The sequence below is a fragment of the Pomacea canaliculata genome, linkage group LG9 (genome assembly GCF_003073045.1).
Source record: "Pomacea canaliculata isolate SZHN2017 linkage group LG9, ASM307304v1, whole genome shotgun sequence".
Classification (NCBI taxonomy): domain Eukaryota; kingdom Metazoa; phylum Mollusca; class Gastropoda; order Architaenioglossa; family Ampullariidae; genus Pomacea; species Pomacea canaliculata.
Window position 1 is genome coordinate 25948172 of NC_037598.1, and position 16431 is coordinate 25964602.

Below are 16431 nucleotides of genomic sequence, written 5' to 3' on the forward strand. Positions count from 1 at the left end.
AGCAAAACTTTCTTCTCTGAAGGTTCATCTTCAATGACATCATTGTCGCTTTCTTCCAGCCATCCAACACTTTACTTTGCTTGGTGGTCTTACAATGTGCAGCAGTTTTTTGGGGTTTTTTCCTATTTTTAGACAATTCCAGATAACCGAATGCAGGGTTTATTGAAGACCAGATAATCGAGGTTCCAGGTGTTTGTCAACAGTTGCAAAATTACCAACAGCATGTTATTCCAACAAACATTACCCACCATTTGGCCTGAAAAATTGTGGTACATATCGCAGAGAAAAGCTCAACGCATCAGCATACTGCTGGTTTCCTGAACATGACAACTGCAGTGACTTGTTGAGAGCCGAGTTGAGAAATACAGGTGAGAGGACTTCCTTAGGCAATTGAGTGCAGGATAACTAAGAGAAACGAAATTTTCCTTGTTAATTTCTTTTTTTCAATACTAAATGGCCCAACTATTTAGGAGCCTAGTGGCTACAACTGCTCTTTAACCAAACTAATTACTGCTCTGTTAGGTTAGCCATCTTCATTGCTAGGGGCTCTATTGTACCAGATGCACATGCTCTCAAATGCTACACAGGGCACTGTAAATTTAAAACAAAAAAGAGCTCAGCAGTCTTTTCATCACCTTTCCATGAAGATGGGAAAGGTTAGGAAGGTATTTGCACTGGGTCATCTGGTATTGAAGAAAAAGAATTTACAAGGAAATTCTCATTTCTTCATTAACTTTACCAGACAACCCCAATGTTAGAACCACACCAGCTGATCAACAAATATAACCTGCAGAAATGTTATGCCATAGCGTGCTAGGGATGACCACTAGTGTGGTTTAAGGCCATGCTAACAACTTAGGCCACATCAAGACGAGAGAAGGCCAAGAGGGGGTTAGTGCGGTTTAACAGCAACTGAGGCCATATCACGGAGAAAGAAGGCCAAGAGAGGGCTGACCAGGTGCAGAAAAGCAGAATGAACAAAGAGATTACAGACGCAAAATGCACCAAAGGGAAATACCTGGGTGCCAACAGACAGAAGCCATATTTGTTTCATCCACATTCTGATGGAAAGAAAGGCTAGCAGCCACTGCCTGCACCTTAAAGGGTTACTCAAGGCTTGTGATAAGGCTGTGGCGATGGTCAAACATTTCAAAAATATATTTAGTGACAATTACAGAGCACGAGAGCAATACAGGAGAAATAAAGGATTCGTTTCTCACTTAATTACCACTTATTAGCACTATTTCGGTTGCTGGTGTTTATAAAAATCAAAAAAATCCAGTGAAATCGACTGTTGTGTCCTTCCGCCGGGTAATTGCGATAGCTTCCCGAGATAAGACTTGTCTCCTTATGACATCAGTCTCCTTATGACGTCAGTCTCTGACATGAAGTGTCTGTAGTCATTGGGAAGATTTTGCGTTGGATTAGTGATATCCAAACTAATATACAATCAAGATGGCTTGGAGCATATTACGTCCCACTCTTTGGGCTCCCAAAAGCATTTTTGTACTGGAATCGAGCCTTTCTATTGGTATGACCCACTCTTCTTTTGTATCACCTTGTCTTTAGGAAAGTGATGAAAAGAAACTTTTGACTCTTTTCCCATCTTTTCATGGCAATCGGGTGCAGCACATTCTCGAGGCATGGTTCTCACTATGGAAACCACACGTCATAGGGTCACGTGCCGGAGAACGAGATTTAGTCGAAGCGAAAAAAAGAGTCCCGTGTAATTTCTCTTGCATGATAGGCAGGCTAAAGAGTGTGACAACTGTCAAGTGTAAATGTCTCCTCCAACCCAAATGAAAACACTAGTGAGCTCTTTTTACAGAGCCTTATTTAGCGGTCAGGGGTGGATGTACCTGGATACAGTGGAACCTATAGCAGCCAGGATCACTAATCTCATTGACCAGGGGCAGTAATTCATTTAGTTAAAAGCAGTTGTTTCCCCTAAGCTTCAATTAGTCTGGTTATTTGGTAAAGTTAAGTGTTAACAAAGAAACAAAACTCTTTGTAATCTATGCCACATAGGTTAGTTATGTGTGACACTCATACGCAACTATACTTTAACATCAGTAGCTGACTATGACAAAGTATAAGAGTACAGTATCCATGAATAGCCAACAGAAAACTCATTGTGCTTATTTTTCGTAACCTGAATAACCCTGAATATAAGCAAATACAACTTACAGCTGTCTGCCTATTGTGAGTTACGTAAGATCAGCGCCATCTGTCACATTCTTTGTACACACACTACCAACACTTGTCTGTGCATTTGTTCTTTCTAGCCTTGATTGCTGCAACTCTTTGCTTACAGGCTGCCCCTGTACCTCACTCAGAAACTCCAGAAAGTACAGAATTCTGCAGCAAGTCTGGTGCTTAGAGCTAGGAAACAGGACCATGTCACTCTTCTCCTTTGTTTTCTACACTGTCTTCCCTCAGTTCTTGTTGCTTGATTCCTCTTTGCGTTTTCTGTGTTTATCTTCTATGCGTGGTCAGTATTGTTTACTCTTCTGCACCTCGTATGCTGTCTATGTTGTCCATGTCTCATTCTTGTTTTAAGCGTTAAGAGCATGCTTCTTATGAGTGTGAGTATGTGTTATACAAATCCTTCATTTATTATCATTATACATTCTATTATGGATATTCACTGGGAATTCGTGCATACACTCTCTCTCACTCGCTCTTTCTTACACTCTCTCTCTCTTACACACACACTGTACACATTTATCCTTCTAAAGAATACCTTCTCAAGAAGAATGTCTGTGAGATTTTGAGCAAACTCTCCATCTGCCATGAACAAATAGTTGTGAAGTGCTTCAAAATGCTTCTCAATTTTCTGATCCACTAGGAAATAATTCACTACCATGTCATTGACAAGGGAAACCCTGCACAGATGTACATTAACATCATTAGAAGCATAGAATGCAATTCAAATAGCTCACAGCATTTAACCCACATAAAATATGATAAGAATCCTACATAGTTCTTGGCATGTAGCCTGTGTGGAGAAGAACGGTGGAAAGGGAGATGAAAGGAAAGGGCTGGACATGGGGTCACTTGGAGCGGGTTTCAGCCGATCGACATCAGTGGCGGACTCTGGTTGAGGCCTTATGTGCAACCTGATGCACGAAGAGGAATAGATAGATAGCCTGTGTGGTTTATGGTATGTAGTGGAGGCAGACCATACAGTTTAAGGCAGGTAAACTGCATCGTCTACAAAGTTTAAATACAGAAAGTGGACATTTGTTATAAGCTTCTTCACACTGATTAGCTTCTCTTACCACCTGATTAAACAGTTGGGTCCTACCAAGTCATAAAAGTCCTTAAACAGTGGATAAACATAAAGATTACAAGTATTTAAGGTCTGCTTCAACAGGCTTCAAACCTCATGGAACCCAGAATGTAAAATCAGTTTACTTTCTAAGCTACTCAACCTTTATATATAAGCAGGTACATTTTTTTTTCTTTTTTGGCAATAAATTTCAGCAACACAGCTGCAAATATACAAAGGTCAAGGTGAGAGAGATAGGGATGAAAGAAGACTTGATGCACAAAGTTGGGACAGTAGCACGAGTGTGGCACAGAATTAAAATGTTACAATGCAAAGTAGGAAGCAAGTTCAGTTGCCAGCAAGATAAGTAAAAGCACTTTCATCGTGTCTTTGGAACTCACTGAACAGACAATGGTGTAGACAGGGCCTGTTTCAGCAGCACAGACAGCGGTGTAAAGGACACAATTTCAATATCTTCATTCCCAATCTTTCTCGTCTTGTCACCATCCCAGGTTATACCTTGAATGATGCCAGGTACCCCAGCTAACAGGTCTACAAGGGGGGTGAATCTGGAAATGATGCATCAAACAAACACTTATCACTAGAAAGATACTAGTGAAGACATAGTCTTGAAAATACATGTGGATGTCAGAGAATTGTTTTCTCATTGTTTAGAAAGCACTCTTAAAAATTGCTATGTCACAGTATAATGAACAGGGGAAGCAGATAGCCAAGTAGTTAAAGCATTGACATATGAACTGAAAGGCATGCCAGTTCAATACCCATGTAGCACAGCAAACTTTTCTCAGCCAACCAAGCTGTTGGGGACCTGACTCCACAGAGGGTTGGAGAGAGTAAGGCAGCAAGAAAGAGAAGATGTTTACTGCACTTACATAATGCCGACCCCAAGAAAAGTGAGGTCTCTAACACCTCACTCCCTCTAATCACCTAAAATGTTTTAGGGAACAATTGTCACTTTTTAAAAAAATTATCATGGCCTATCTTATCAGTCTAAACTGTCAGTTCTAATATGCCATGACATTCTCTACCCTGTTTTCTTTTTCAACAATGAAAGTGTTGCCCATTCTGCAAGGGAAATAAAGATTTATTGTAAAATGTTCCCATAAATGTTACTATCTCTATCTTCCCTGGCAATCTTCACTCTGCATGTGTGTTTGAATGTTTGCCTGACAGTGTTGCCCTTTTCCTCACTACCTACTACCCTTTACATCTTGTAAAGCATATTAAGCTTGTCTCCATATGGTGAAATGTGCTATGTAGATACTACTTTTATTATTACTATTACTTACTCAAATGGTCATAGTTGTCATTAAAGTGGTCCATTTCATCTTTCATCAAGTCCAAGTCTTTCAGTGTAAAGGATGGTACCAGCTGGATCATGTCTACCAAAGACCAAATCAGACGCTCATTCGGAATGTCACCTTCCTCAGCCACCAAGGCACTATACATGTTAGTTAACAGTAAAATGTTCATGTTCCTCTTCTAAGGTAACTCATGTGAATGACCTCCAGGTTCTGCTCAGGGAATCAGCTGAGGGCACTGTGTGGTTTTTATGTAAAGGATGGACAAAATATAATTTTCTGACCATAGCAGGCTCTTTCTAACATCACTTACAAGATGAAATGAATTATACTTTTGTTTGCAATCATAAGAGCAATTTTGTTAATTCAAAATACTTTTGTATTTTAATTGTTCTCCATGACACATGGTGTTTTAACTTCCCTGACTTAACTCAGAGTTTTACTTGGTTATCAGAATTTTATGTAAGATCGGTTATCCCTGACAGTACTTGGGCTTAATGATATAATGGTGTTATGGATAACTCTTACTATATGGGGGTATAGGGGTTGATTTAGGGTGCTCTGCTACTTTGTTTTTGGTTGTGTTATAAAAACTTGCTGATCAAATGCAAATGTATTTCAAAAGGAAACTATCTGTGCATTTTAATGCTAGATGAAGGGTGCATCTGAAAACCCTGATGACACACTAAACATTATGACAAAATGCTCTGTTTCAGAAATTAAGTATTCGCTAGCAATCATAAGAACTAAACAAAAGTTTGGCTTACGTTTCTTAGTCACAACTAGTGATTGTATAGTTTAGACAAATCTCCATCTTCCTTATTATTATTACTTTTTATCAGAAACAACAAAGGACTAAGTCGCTAATTAGAAACTTTCAGCTTCAGACTCAAAATTGGGTATTTCTCAACCAAATAGCGAAAACAAAGAGCTGCTTTCAGCCCACAAGTACACGGGTACTAGCAAAATGGAAGTGAGCCACACAATCCTTTGATTTGATTTCTCTTCATTTTACTCAAATATTTAAAAACAAAAATGTGCACTTGAATGCAATTATATAAATTGTTAATCATTTTAAAATATTTCTTAAGCAATTAAATAACTGTCAATGTAACGTTTTGAAAAAAAACTGAGTGGCGTTTTATAGTGAGGAGGAGGGGGAAGTGTTCAAGATTTTTTTTCAAAGAGGGAGCTATATAGTGAGAGTTAATACTTAACCATTATAAGGTAAAATTCTGAGACCAAATAATGTCTGGGGTTAATCATTTTTGCATGACTGTTTTAAGCCTGAAAAACCAGTTAAGATTTTTGATCAAGGACATTAATGCATTTACTCATGGATCCCTATTCATCCTTTCAATGATGCATACCCAGCATGGAAGTGTTGACTAAATGCACATTTCTATATAAAGTTACATACCACGATTGTTAGTTGAAGTGGGAGGTGACCTGTCTCCATACATCAGCTTCTCCACAGTGGAATCTGAGGAATGTCCATGTACATTCAGTGATTGGAAACGCTTGCGGCGGAGTGCATCAAAATCTACATACTCTGACTCCTTGCTAACATGACTTTCCTTGCTGATATGAATCTGGGGTCGCTCAACTTGCTCTGAACTTTCTGCTGTTGCACACCTTGTCTTGTGCATACGGATGTGGGGTTTTATAGCAAAGTCCCTGAAATCTGTTTCTATGTTAGCGTGTTTGTCCAGCTGACGTTTCAGTCTTGGGGCATGGAAGGTGCAGTCACTCTTTGACAGCTGGGTAACATGACCAAACAAGCTTGGTCTCTTCAACTTCCACTCAGCTGACTCTGTTTCTGTGGCAATGTTCATAGCAGAGTGGTGACGAAGTTTTGGAATGGCCTGAAATTCTTCTTGGTTCTGCATGTTGGCATGACAACCAGGAACTTGTTGGATCTGAGATCTCAGCACCTTCTCCTCTGTTTCGGTCGTAGCACTCAAAGTACCTGACATTTTTATGTGCATGAGTACACTCTTCTCTCCTTCTGACTCCTTAGAAGCTGAGTGTCCTTCAACAAATTTTACAATTGTTCGACCCTCTTCCGATGCTGATGTCTCCGAGGTAGCTTGGATATAGTCAGAGCAGTGAATTTGTGGATGAGATTCCCTCTGTTCAGTTTCCTGGTTGATCGACATACCAGGCACCATGTGGACATGTGTCTTTAGTCTTCTAGAAGAAAGATGGCTTGAAGCATCCTCCACTCTGGGTTTGGACATGACCTCTAACTGGTAATGCTCATTGATGTGACCATCTGCAGAATCTGTAGCTTTCACAACAATTCCTTCTTGTTCTTGTGTTGACAATAACTCACCCCCTCTGGCCAGATCATCCCTTCTTTCTGAAGAATAAGTCTGCTGCAAGGTAAATTCCACATCCTTAGGCATCCTTGGCCTCTGACTCTCACCACCGTCGCTGTCATGTGCAGACGCAATGCCGCCACTGGCTTCATCTGGCAGCTCAACTTGCTGTGGTTGTTCTGGCAGGTCTGCTTTCCTACCAGGTCCAACATTCCTATCCACAACAACATCCACATCCCCAACATCTGGTGACAAAAGCACAGCAGGTGGACTATCACATTCTGCCCATGATGGCAATGACCAGTCTCTCTCCTGTACCTGTTCTTGGACCCCCCACTGGTTTGTCATGGTATCCATACTACTGGCACTACCTTTGGCCCAGTGCGGAAGGGGAGTAGTATCTTTTGCTAGTAGCCTCTGAAAAAAAAATAGGGACATTCAATAATGAGATTCTCATATCAGACGATGATCAAAACTTTTAAGTCCAAACAAGGTAATAATGCCAAGGGTAGAGAAAGAGGAGGCCTGAAACAGTCCCAGTAATTACGAAAACATCATAGTAGTTTAAACTATGGGCATACCATATTAGTTTAAACTATGGGAACATCTGGGGCCCTATGCTCCACTGGGGGTTGAAAAAGAACAAGAAGACTGGGAACATCACAACAGTATTGGAATTGTTCATATTAGCAAATCCTGTCAGTTCTTCACAAAAAATATTCTCAGGACATACAAGGAAGAACAAAAGTTTAAAAGAAAAAAATGAACTGTATGTTGAATTCTGCCACCAATATCTCAACTGGCTGGTGTCACCAAAAGAACAGCATCCTGATTCTGCTAGTTACCTAGAAATACAATATGAGGGTTGTTCAAAAAGTTCTAAGTCTAACCCAGAAAGAAGAGCCATAGCTGAACATTTTTGTTGTGGTAACACACTACCACTTCTTATAGAACTAGAAAAACTAATACAGATTTGTTTTAATTTGTGTGTGGATGAGGCCATTACAAAGATGAAGGGTAGTGAAACAGACCTAAAACTCAACAAAACACAGGCCAAAGTAGTCATAAAGTATTTGTAAAGGAAAGGTATGATGCCACTGATGATCAAGTTGAAGCCATTCACCATATGGTTTTGGATGACAGACATCTTGCTGTCCAGCAGATAGCTAAGTCCATAGGCACTAATTGTGGTTCAGTCCACACTTTTAAATGAGGTCTTGGGGATGAGCAAGCTGTCTGCAAGATGGGTCCCAAGAATGCAGAAGCCAGAGCAAAAGCTGGAAACTGCTGACATTTCCATAACACTTATAACTTGCTTCCAGGCTCACCCTGAGAATTTCCACCACAGATTAGTAACTCAAGATGAAACCTGGGTTCATTACTTTGAACCTGAATCAAAGATTCAAAGCAAACAGTGGAAACACAGTGGTTCTCCAACCTCGAAGAAATTCAAGCAGGCAGCGTCGGCTGGCAAGATGACTGCTTCTATTTTTGGGGATTCTGAAGGCATGATCATGATATACTATCTAGAAAAGGGAAAAACTATTAATAAACAGCACTATGCATAAGAATCAACAAAACTGAAGGAAGCAGTCGAGTTGAAACGCAGAGGGAAGTTGAGGACAGGTGTGTTCTTGCTCCAGCTAATGCACCCGTTCACTGTCAGGTTGCAGTAGCTGAAGCAGCCAACTGTGGCTTTGAATTGCTATCCTATCCCACTTACTCACCAGACTTAGCTCCATCTGACACTTATCTGTTTCCTAAACTCAAATCCCACCTACTTGGTCACCATTTTGGAAACAATGATGAGGTCATATGTGCTGTGGAGAAGTTTTTGGAGGATCAGGACACCACCTTCTTCCGTGATGGGATTGCAATGCTTGAGCATCGTTGGACAAAGTGCACTGATGTCAAGGGGGACTAAAATATAGAAAAATTGTGAAAAACTATCTTGCTTCTGCAATTCCTTCTGAATGAGGCTTAGAACTTTTTGAACGACCCTCATATGGTTCTCACCTGTGCCTGCTTATATTCCTCCATCTCCAACTGCCATTGTTTCTGATCCTCCTCAAGAAGCTTTTGTCGAGCCAAATCTAATCTTGCACGCTGAATCTTCCACAAAGCATGTCGCTCCCTCCTTGTGGCTTCTTCACCTAACTCAGCGTAGTACTTGATCAGTTCATCCCTGAGGACAAACAAACCAATTCCAGTTTGTTTTGCATTTTCAGCTGCATATGTAATAGGTAAATAACTAACAGGCAGACCAACAGACAAATGGATAAAGAATGGACTGATAGGTTTGCAGTCAGCAGGATACCTTGAGAGGGTAACATCCAGCCCACAGACAGTATATGAACCATGAAATCATTTGATCCAGCCCAACAAGGAAACTGCAGATTTTAGTAAATCTATAATTATAGCAACAATTATATTAAGTGAATAATAATAATTAAAAACATTTAAGGGACAATCAAGGAACGTCCATTACAAGATAAACAGGACTTATACAAGTACATGACAGGACAGATATGAATGTTTCTAATTGGCTGCCTGCAGCCTATATGGATGATTTTGGAGAATTACGCATGCATGTGACCTTCCCCCCAAGCCGATAGTAGACTACTTCCAGTTTCATATTGGCTATTGATAGGTGTAGCATTCTTTAACCATATTAGCTCATACAACTAAAATAAACCACCATCGACGTTGCTGTGTACCTCACTGTACAATTCAGGCCTAAAAGTGTCCAACCTAATCCTTTTATGGATTTCCAAAGGAGGAAAACATGAAAAAGCTTTGACTGGCAAAAACTTGTTTGGGCTTTTATGAGTTTGTTTTTCTCGCACATAATTACAAAAAATTGTGGTGAATCAAAGAAGACCAGTGCCAGGCTTGGATTGAACATGTTGCAAAAGTTTGAACACACTGTAGAGAAACAGGCTTATTTATAAGAAGATAATGTATGACCTGCAAATGATGTTATAAATTTCAAAATGGCCCTTGGAGGAAAACAAGGTTCCCCACCCTTACCTTACAAGAATGCCAGTGTCTGGCAGTCGGCTATGTGGGTAATTTTACCAAACCAGTGTTTTCTGGTCTATGATATAAAGATTTTACTTGATCAATGTTTCTGGTCTATAAGAAAAAGCATATTACCTGGCCTCCTGCTCAAGTTTTATCTCCTCCTCTGTAAAAGCATCTTCATCACGCATAACTCGTGCCATGTACTCTTTATCATTTGCCTTTTCTTGAGCCAGTTCATCTGCTCGTCTCTATCAACAAACAATCACTTCTAACATGTTTCATTTTCATCTTGTGACTTTAAAACACTGCATGTTTCATTTTGTCTTTACAACAACGCCTTTCATTCTTTCTATGTGACTATAAAACTGCATGTTACATTCTTTCCTTGTCAATTTGTAGTACTTTACATTTCATCTTACATGTCCTAAAAGAATAAACCACTTAAGGACTGTACAACAAAGGAAAGGTTAAGAAAGGTAATCTTGACAACGCTTTGGTCGGCATATTCTTTTGTTAATGAACAGCCCCGAAGCTGAAGGAGAAATCAGTTGAATGACTGTGCAGACAAAACAATCAGTCCCATTCTACAAGCTTACACTCCCTACTCTGCGCATACCCAGATTGTCAGGATCTGCAACTTAAAGCCTGCCACCCAGGGTTTATTTCCTAAATGTTTTTCTCCACACAAAAATAATTAAATATATAGGTGACAAGTAATCATAAAAAACAGTTGGAGATAATAACCAAAGTGTAAATAATGATCATTAAAACATGCTAAATAACTTCAAAACAAACAAAAGAAAGGACTGATCTTTGTTTAAAAAAAAAAAACCCATCATGATACGATTACTCTCTAGTCATTCAACACACTTGTCATCAACTATACAGTTCTGAAACTAAACTGACATATGCTCAGGCACTGGCATAACTATACTGAACTTATGCTCGACTGCAGCACTTTAGCAACTAAGTTTTGAAATACCTGTAAATCAGCATTCATCTGTTCTTTGAGTCGCTGAAATTCCACCCTTTTCTTGGCATCATCTACCTTCCTCCTCTCACGCAAAACACCTGCCCAACACATGCCATCTTTACCACAAAGACAACACCTGTTCATCACATGCCCTCTACGTTTTTCCATATCTTGAGCTCATAATGTGCTCAATTTGACAATCTGTGGATGACAGTGACTGTTTCTTGATTCTACATGAGTCAAGAATTTTCTGAAACAGCCCTTTCAGTACTTAACATATTGCCTTTTGACACTGAAGTAATCATCATATCATCATGCAATGTTCTGCTGGTTTTTAAAAGATGTCTCTTAGCTACTTCTACACACCTGTGACTGAGTAAATGAAATGAGTCAGTGAGAGAGAGACTGTGTGTGGTGCTGTGTATGTTATTGATGGTAAACAAACAACTTCACCTTGAAGTCTGCTAATCTCATTGGCTGCCATGTGACGAGCAGTCTCCAATAGCTCCTTTTTGGCAATGTGAGCTCGGCGCTGCTGTTCAGCCCTGAATCATTTGTAAACAAAGAAAGTAGGTTAAAGCAAATATGGTTTAATGAAATATTCGTTAATACTATAGCCTTTGATGACTAAAGAAGTCAAGCTGTATCACCTCTTGATTGCCAACTAAACAGGCTGACCTCCCACAGCTTGGCCTGCCTTCTCGCCACCTTCTGAGCTGATGCCTCTAAACTGAAGATTGTCAGTGACCACTTGGATGACCATATTTTCCTTTACAACCTGGGACTAGTAATGCAGTGCACTTCCTTATTTTTAATTTGTATGTGTACTTTGCAAAATATGTAATTTTATGTAAACTTATTACTATACTACTGTCACAAAAGTACATTTAGTTTTAAATTGTAATGAATCAAATAAGGCAAATTAAATATGAAATTCACGGTAAAGAGTGATTTTTAGGGCTTGGTGATCCACCATATTTTTTACTTTAGTAAAGTGGTCTGTGGTCCAAAATACTTTGAAAACCACTGCTCTAAAGTACAAGTGCCTCAATACTCTGTTCTCAAGCTTCTTTTATTCACTGTGTACAACCAATCCCTTGATCCCACCATTCACCCTCTGGGCCCGCAGCATCACATTGCTTATGATACACAGTTGTAGCCTCTGGTCTCAATTTTAAGCTCCAGCAGGTCTGCACCACCACACAAAAAACAGCAGATATGTCACTTCCATGCCGTTGTCCTACTTGGATTATAATTCTCGACTTGCTGATCTCAGAATAATGCCATTCACATCCTCTTCCAGACAACAAACAGGCCATTCTAGTGGCTGCCAGTTCATACATGAATTTATTTGAAGATCGTCATCCCATGCTACCATTGTCTTTATGGCCTTGCCCCTGCATACCTGTCTGAGCTACTGATGCTTTATCACTTGAGTTGGTCTCTTCAAGTTGCCCTAATGTCTGTTCCATGTATCAGATGAGAAAAATTTTCTTCTCTGGACCCACGATTTAGAATTCTTTGCCCTTACTCTTTGATTTCTCAATTCAAAAATATCAAATCCAGTCTCAAGACTTCCCTCTTTAAAAAATATTTTTCACAATCAAGCAAATTCTTCTGTTCATTCTTTAGTTCATCTTTATCCATAAACTTTACTTAAGTTTGCCACATCTGTTTGCTAACAATTGTGTTCCTTTGCTGTGTGGTTGACTGTTGATTCCTTTACTGTGTGATTGACTGTTGGTTCCTTTCAAAGTCTTTCATGCACAGACATTAAGCTTGCCTCTACATGGGAAAATGCGCTTTACAAATTCAATTATTATTATTAAAACAAAGATATGCCAACCCCTATTTTCTATGTAAAGGAATGTAAAGATTTACTTCAAGTTAAGATTTTGCCAGTATGCTATTTCTGCTCACACACACAAACTAATTGCCTCATATTTGCACAAAGTGTTCTCTGTTGTCATCAACCAACTGTGTTCCAGTGTTTCAACCAACTGTGTTCCAGTGTTTAACACTGTTAGATGGAAATCTTTTCAGTCTGAAGCCTACCAGACCCCTAAAAACTATTATTTACAGCAATTTTGATTAAAAAGACAATAAAAAGGACCTACCGTGTCAAAGAGACCTGCTGTGCCACCTCTCGCATGCGACTGGCATACATACGACACTGCTTTTCAACAGTATCCAGGTCATCTCGCAAGTAAGAAATAGACACCTGAGGAATGTCACTATCACTGACGCGGCACAGGAAGTGCTAGATCAAGAGGGAAAAACAGTTTTAGTGAGTACCAGGAATGTGATTGTAGAGTTACTCAAAAGAGCAAAATGGAGGGAAAAAAAGCATTCAAGAGTAAAGTTGTGTACAACATGCTTTTCTAAACACAACCAAACCAGTGAAGATCTACCAAAAAAATTAATATTCCTTTTGACATACATGATCAAAGAGAAATCAGCAAGCACCGTTAAGAATGTTAACTTCATATCATGCAGCTGACATATAATAAAAACACTAACCTTTGGATTACACATACGGAGAAGGTTGAGTGCCTTGCCACTGTGGAAAATATTCAGAGCTAGGTCTGACAGAAAAGGAGGCATGGCAGGCGTGCTTTCGTCAACAAGTAGTGTGTAGCCCCTTTCCCAATAGGTCTCATCTACGGACCAAGTGTACATGGAAGTTTGTGGGGACTGATATTGTCTACCAGATGCTATCTGACCTTTAGTAGCAAGTTGCACATGGCCATTAATGCCAACCTTAAGCACAGTGGCTAAATTTTATTGACCATTGACCACTCTCTTTCTTCTGTAAGCCTACTCAATAAACATTTCATTATCATGTATGTATTTGGATGATTGAGTACACATGCATGACCATGCATGATGTGCACATGCATACAAATTCATAAAAAGCCAACTTTAGGCAGTTCTAATACTATGTAAGGTTTAGGCTGCCAAAAAAATATTTACACAGTTTTAAATAACACCTCATTTAAGTGAGAAGTAGACAAAGATACAAAATTAAATGAGGATGAAAGCAGACACACATTTTACCTCTAGCCTCCAAATAGTCCATGTTCATCTGGATCATAAATTCACTATAAATGTCACGGAATGTCCCATGAAAGACCCAGTCCTGAATGAATCTGACACATAACAAAAACATAATGTCAACAAAGTACCGTAAATTACAAAATAAAAATGTGCAGGAAAATTCAGCCAGGATAGAAGAGTTTCTCTTGCCTCAACAGGTTCTTGCTCAACTGCCGAGCATGAGCCTCTGACCATTCTACATGAATGTAACAGACAGGAGAAGCACAGCAGGCCAAGCAAGTGAGAATTAACAGAGGATTTGCTTGATGGCAGCATTAACGAGAATCCTCCATCTCTTTCTTCAGTTTGTTCTAGAGGTAAAATCAGACAGCCCATGTGAAGAGCTGACAAGTGCAAGCATGTAATCTGTAGACAGGAAGGCTAAAGAGCATGGTGACAGTGCACGTAGCTTAGCTAGTGGACCAAATAAAAAAAAACTTCTGAGCTCTTTTGCATCGCTTTTTATAGTGGTCTAGGATGGATGCATCTGGGTTCAGTACGGCTTCTAATAGCCTGGGCAGCTAATCATATCAGGGGCAATAATTCATTTGGTTAAGGAGCAGTTGTAGCCCTTGATTTCCTAATACTAGTAGTACAGTCGGACCTCGACCTTCCCTAAGTCGAAAACCTCCCTATATCGAATTAATTGTTAGTTCCCGGCCAAATACCAGCGCCTATTACACCATTTTCCCTAACTCGAAAACTCCGTAAGTCGAATTTTTTCTCAGGTCCCTTTGAGTTTGATTTATCGAGGTCCGACTGTAATAATAATAAATGCAAAATTTGTAAAGCACATACTCAAAATCTTAAGAAGCATGCTCTTAGCGCCTAAGAACAAGAATGAAACACAGACAGCATATGAGGGACAGAGAAGAAACAAATAACAAATGAACAGTAAAAGAATAAACAACAGCACTAACAAAGAATAAAATCAAATACAGAAAAAGCAGAGTCAGTTCATCTGGTAACGAAATAGAGAATGATAAGTCACTTATTTAGCACCCAGTAAAGGTGAAACTGGACCTCAGACTAATTGCCTTGAGCTGCCACACTACACTGAGAGGCAAGAGTATTCACAGCTGCAGCAGATTATTCATGCATTTCCAGACTACTCAAAACTCACAAAGTGAATGGCTGGCAGGTTGTGCGAAGCAAGGACAGCATTAACAGGTAGTTGTCAGTGTTGAGTGCTGCCAAGGTCTGCTCATACAGGTATGTAATCAAAGGAACACCCTGCAACAGGTGAGACAAGATTACAAGATTTATTCTTTTATTCTTTTACCTTCACACACCTTCATCTGTTTCTGATCTGACCAAATATTACATTACAAAATCGTTATCAATGGTAAAGGGAGCCAAATGACTATGAATAAAACAAAGCAAGCATACAGAACAAAGTTCTTTCTTAATTAGAGTTGCCCTTGTAGGCTACAGAATTTGGATGACTTGTCATCAAAGAAGGTAAAGGCAAAAATAAAAGGCTGTTACTGACCACTGGGAAAGAGGCTTCAGCAAGATTATATCCCTTATCAGCACAGTGGCAGAGATCAGAGAGAAATCTGAAAGGCAGATGTAGATTTTAAAACATTTTGAAATGACCATAAAAAGTTTTGTTTCTTTAAAGTTTGATTCCAATGAAGCAAGAATAAAAAAAGTATTTAAATAGAGTTGACTAGACTTCTCTTATGAAAATAATGCATTATGCAATTTGCTTTATGTTGCTGACATGCAAATTAACACCTTATACACAATGGCAAGCATATATCCACTCATGTGTGTAAATATATACACACTCACCAAAAACAGGCATGCTAACAGTTGAATTAAAAAAGTGGGCACACTAGCATTCTCTTATACACAAAAGTGGACATAGTTTCAATCTCCTCTACACAAAGGAAGGCACACTACTAACATTTTCTTATAAATGCATAAGACAGGTCCTCACTTTATCTGTTGCATGACTCGGTGACAATGCATCCGCAGACCTAGGAGAGTAGTATCCCTTGGAATTGCGAGCACAGCAGCCCTGTAGTGTTGCAGCACTGCCCTGACTCCTCCTGCAAATGCTTGCAGTACAAGGCCATTTGTGTACAGTGAGTCCATCTTTTGAGGAGCAGAAAACACAACCAAGTTCTGGTGCATTGTACCACAGTCAACAAAATCCCCCACAAAGCTGTGGAAAGCATCAGGACTGATACCGGTGGTGAAAATTCCAGGACATATGGTGAAGCTACCAGTTTCCTGCAGCCAAATAGCAGAAAAATATGATGTTTACAAAAAACGTGTAGTCCCATGGCTTTACGCCTGTAGGGAAATGAGGTGTTAGATTCCTCATTTAGCTTGCAGGCAGCTTTTGTGACAATGGTGCCTTTACCTTACTGCTTTACCTTGGCCAGCCCTCTGCAGTCAGGTTCCAACTCCACA

The 16431-nt window shown here is 39.6% G+C and overlaps 1 protein-coding gene across 1 annotated transcript in view; it reads right to left on the reverse strand.

Moving 5' to 3' along the window:
* The window catches only part of LOC112572999 (gamma-tubulin complex component 6-like), a 32491-nt gene that overhangs the window by 5411 nt on the left and 10649 nt on the right, over positions 1-16431 (reverse strand). Inside the window, exons 11-26 of the mRNA XM_025253031.1 lie at positions 15953-16248; positions 15500-15566; positions 15131-15240; positions 13969-14060; positions 13432-13571; positions 13029-13171; positions 11365-11456; positions 10921-11009; positions 10071-10186; positions 8931-9099; positions 6014-7331; positions 4582-4674; positions 4321-4357; positions 3673-3840; positions 2744-2885; positions 249-405 (exon numbers count right to left, since the gene is read on the reverse strand). Of these exons, the coding sequence (XP_025108816.1) occupies positions 249-405; positions 2744-2885; positions 3673-3840; positions 4321-4357; positions 4582-4674; positions 6014-7331; positions 8931-9099; positions 10071-10186; positions 10921-11009; positions 11365-11456; positions 13029-13171; positions 13432-13571; positions 13969-14060; positions 15131-15240; positions 15500-15566; positions 15953-16248 (3229 nt within the window). The remainder of the gene's footprint in view (positions 1-248; positions 406-2743; positions 2886-3672; positions 3841-4320; positions 4358-4581; positions 4675-6013; positions 7332-8930; positions 9100-10070; positions 10187-10920; positions 11010-11364; positions 11457-13028; positions 13172-13431; positions 13572-13968; positions 14061-15130; positions 15241-15499; positions 15567-15952; positions 16249-16431) is intronic.